The sequence below is a fragment of the Lycium barbarum genome, chromosome 11 (genome assembly GCF_019175385.1).
Source record: "Lycium barbarum isolate Lr01 chromosome 11, ASM1917538v2, whole genome shotgun sequence".
Classification (NCBI taxonomy): domain Eukaryota; kingdom Viridiplantae; phylum Streptophyta; class Magnoliopsida; order Solanales; family Solanaceae; genus Lycium; species Lycium barbarum.
Window position 1 is genome coordinate 77098057 of NC_083347.1, and position 4466 is coordinate 77102522.

Below are 4466 nucleotides of genomic sequence, written 5' to 3' on the forward strand. Positions count from 1 at the left end.
AATATCCCAAACTCTCTGGAACCTTCTCCTAATATCCACACATAAAATTTTAGCTCCAACTAAGTGAAATCTCAGGGTCTAGGTTCGAATAGCGTATAGTTGTGATCATAGTATCGTATTGCAGTGCATCTTAGCTTGGATTCAAGGTGAATATTGAAGATATCACGGCTCTAGCGGGAACAAGGTAAGAATTTCTCCTTATTGATATTGGTTTAGGTTTATTTACGGAGATAGAGCCATTAGATTGTCGTATAATGAATTAGTTGGTTTATGTTAGGGTTGTTGTTGTTGTTGTTGGTTGTGGTATTGTGATTCCGGGCTAGGGATATAAACAGGGGAGATGTTGCCCGGAATTTAGCAGATTCTAAAAGGATTTAATTAGAAGGCTTAAGATAAGCATATGACGGTAAGCCTAACAATAGCATGAATTCCTTTGAATGTAGGTTTTTGAGCTTGGGAGGATAAGCATTAAGTAGTAGGAGACCAAAAAGGCATGTTAAGGCTAATCCCTTTCTTTCAAAAGGCATGATTCTCTTCCTATGAACCCATACATGACTTCCATAATATCCTTGTTCCCAAAAAGCTAGAAGTTCATGACTCTCGAAAGACTTATGATACTAAAGATAGATGTTTTCTGTGATGATAACGAAGATAATGATGACAATTCAATTTCTAGAGATTCCAAAGCTTATGGTCTTGATGCTAGTATGAGATTGTTGAGATTATTTCATGATTTTCCTGATTTTATTCATTGTTGTTGATTTCACCTTATGTTATTTGTTCCTTTAAGGTGGGATATGACGATGATGATTGTTCCATAATATAATCGGAGGTTACCGACCTTACGTCACTCCGATAGAGTTATAGCTTTTAATTGAGCTGTCATGCATGCTTCATATATATGTATGTATTTCTTTATACCGTGCCTACATGGTCGGGCAGCACCACTATGGTGGGCGGGATTATGGATGATGATGTATGATATTACCATGCCTACATAGCCGGGCAGACACCACTAGTGGACGGCGGGATATGATTACCCCGGACGCGGGAGGCCTGGACGCGGGCTAATGATGATAACACCATACCTACAAGGTCGGGGCAGTTTACTATATATGTTATCATGTTGTTTTTAAAAATAAAAGTTAGCATGCATGGTATCCGCCTTACGAGGCAATCGGATGTACAGGTTATCTTTATGCCATGTTATTTTCCATACTTCATGTTATGTTACTATTCATGCCTACATACTCAGTACATTGTCTGTACTAATGTCCTTTCTCGTGGACGCTGCGTTCATGCCCGCAAGTAGACGGATCTGATCCTTAGGAGCCTCATCAGCGGAGTTTCAAAAATGCTCTAGTTCTGTCGGAGGTACAGTTTATTGGTACTACTCTTATGTATATATACTTGGGCATGGCAGAGTCCTGCCCCGTCTTTACGGATTCCTGTATTCTATATAGAGGCTCGTATACAGATGTATGTATCTAGATGGTCCATAACCTTATCAGTTCATATTGTTGTATAATATTTTGGCATCTTTGTCGGCTTATGATGATGGACATAGTTGTTGATGATTTTATAGAGATGTGCTATTATCTGGTGATACATGCTCTTACAGAGTATGATACCCATGAGCTATCTATGTGGCCCACTCAGAAATGATTATGAGAGGTATGTTCAGAGGTGCTTGGTAGGTTAGCTCCGGGGGCCCATCATGGCCCTCTGGTTGGGTCGTGACATTACGCAAAAGGTTCAAAAAGTTTGAGTTTCAACATACACTTAGGGCTCAAAATGAATTTGCTGATACACTGGCCATAATAACGTCAATGATCCAACATCCTAAAAGTAGTCACATCGACCCGCTAAGGATGAGTCTGAAAGAAGAACATGCGTACTGTTGCCATGTGGAAGCTGAGCCAGATGGCAAGCCATGTTACAACAACATCAAAATGTATCTGGAGAGATGGGAATACCCCGAAGGCATTACAAATGGACAAAAGAAGTCCATCCCAAGAATGGCAAATTGTTTCTTCCTAAACAAAGAAGTGCTATACAAACGGACACCGGATTTGGGTCTGCTAAGATGTGTAGATGTCAGCGAAGCCACCAAACTGCTAGAAGAAGTACATGCGGAAACATGTGGACTGCACATGAATGGATTCGTGCTAGCAAAGAAGATTCTAGGAGCTGGATATTATTGGATGACTATGGAGAGTGACTGCTGCAAATATGTGCAAAGATGTCATCTATGCTAGATCCACGGTGATCTGATCAAAGTCCCTCCAAGTGAGCTTAATGCTATGAGTACACCATGGCCTTTCGTCACCTGGGGCATGGATATTATTGGACCCATTGAATCCGCAGCCTCGAATGGCCACCGGATCATCTTGGTTGCCATTGATTATTTCACCAAATGGGTGGAAGCAACATCTCACAAATCAGTGACAAAGAAAGTGGTGGCGGACTTTGTGCGAAACCACATCATATGCAGATTCGGTGTGCCCGAGTCCATCATAACAGACAATGGGGCAAACCTGAATAGGCACCTGATGAAGGATATCTGTGAGAAATTCAAGATCACCCATCAAAATTCGACAGCTTACCGGCCACAAATAAACGGAGCCATAGAAGCAGCCAACAAGAATATCAATAGGATATTGACGAAAATGACTGATAATCATAAGGGTTGGCATGAGCAGTTGCCTTATTCCTTACTGGGATATCGTACTACAGCAAGGACTTCAACAGGAGCAACTCCGTACCGGCTGGTCTATGGAACTGAAGCAGTCATGCCCGCTGAAGTTGAGATACCTTCCCTGAAAATCATTTAGTAAGCGGAATTGGACAATGCCGAATGGGTTTGAGATCGTTATGAGCAATTGGCTTTGATTAATGAGAAAAGAATGGTTGCTGTCTGCCACAGTCAATTATACCAGCAAAGGATGGCAAGAGCTTTCAACAAACGAGTCAGAAGCAAACTTTTTTAGATCAGGCAACTAGTGCTCAAAAGGATTTTTTCCACACCAAGATAAATATAAAGGGAAGTTTGCTCCCAACTGGCAAGGGCCTTATGTAATCTGCAAAGTACTCTCCAGAGGAGCGGTAGTATTGGCAGAAATGGACGGTCAAAAGTGGCCGAAGCCGATCAAATACTATGCATAAGGAATGAGTTTCTCAGTTTGTAATAATACTCTTTGCTTGTAAACGTTAATTCATATGGTTGTGTTAGTTGTTTCCTTTTTCTTGTAATCGTTTTGCAATAGATAGGCTAAAACAAATCACCTTTTGTAATATGAACTACGCAATGACCTAATTTCCCCACGAAGGGATACGTAGGTAGTCCACTTGGGACCCGGTCGCTTTATCAGTAAAAACCAAAAATTCATTGTTTTATACCTGAACTACGTTCGACCTGAATTCCTGGTGCGACAGGAGACGTAGGCTCCTTGAGCTCGGTCGCATCAAAAGAAAAACCAAGAAAACCCCTAGGGAGCCTCAGAGATAGGACTTCACAAAAGAGCAGAGACTGCTGCATGGGGGCAGAAATTTTGAGGTCTCCTCAAAATTTCCCGGAAGATTCAACATAAGACTGGACGGATCGAGATTTAAACTGGGGAAATTTTTTTGAGAGAAGGTTTCAAAAATTCTGCATAAGAAAGCGAACCTAGTCATAGAAGAAAGGATCTCCCTCACTCAAAACGCATGTCATGACAATTAAAAATGTTTTTTTCCCACAAATTAGATACCCTTATTATAGCATTACAAAAATGATTTTTTCTGCATAATGAAATTAATTTTTCTCTTTCGAAATACCGGAGCTAAATGTGTTTCGGGTCTAAAAAGGTAAAGATTCGACAGCACGGCAATACGAATGAACTTAAGATAGGAAAAACTAACCCATTTCTGATGCAGGTCCCTAGGACATCGGAAGATGATCCTTTTTCTAAGTTTGCTCCATGTCCCGGAAACGCTTCGCTAAAGAAGGTCCAGACCACTGCTGAGATCTGGCTTCCAAAGTATATGTCCAGTCACGAGGCCTGTGAAGGGTTTAACTATCACCAAGGGTGAAAGTCACAAAGGCTAAGAAGATCGAAAATGCCATAAGGGAAAATACCTAGCCACGAGGGCTATAAAAGGATCAAAATGCCATAAGGGCGAATATCTAGCCGCGAGGGCTAACAAATGAGCAAAAACGCCATATGGGTGAAAGTCCAGCCAAAAGGGCTATAAAAGGATCGAAACACCGTAAGGGAAAAATATTAAGCAACAAAGGCTACAAACTGACTGAAATTGCCACAAAGGAAAATGTTTGGCCAAAAGGGCCGCAACAAGAACAGATGGCATACCTGGCCAAGAGGGTCACAACCGGCATAAAGGACAAAAGAAATATGATTTAGCCAAAGGGTCCATATCTAGAATTTACATCACCTCTACAAACTGCCAAGAGGGCCATTGCACGTTTA

At 41.3% G+C, this 4466-nt stretch overlaps 1 protein-coding gene across 1 annotated transcript; it reads left to right on the top strand.

Annotated features, from left to right (window-relative positions):
- Nucleotides 1–1871: 1871 nt before the first annotated feature.
- LOC132619931 (uncharacterized) lies at nucleotides 1872–2258 on the top strand. Its single transcript, XM_060334680.1, has one exon. The coding sequence runs from the start codon at nucleotides 1872–1874 to the stop codon at nucleotides 2256–2258; it is 387 nt and encodes a 128-aa protein (XP_060190663.1).
- The last annotated feature ends 2208 nt before the right edge of the window (nucleotides 2259–4466 follow it).

What these genes read in the sequence shown, in the direction of transcription:
- LOC132619931 (XM_060334680.1), top strand. Translation starts at nt 1,872, where the DNA reads ATGAGTCTGAAAGAAGAACATGCGTACTGTTGCCATGTGGAAGCTGAG.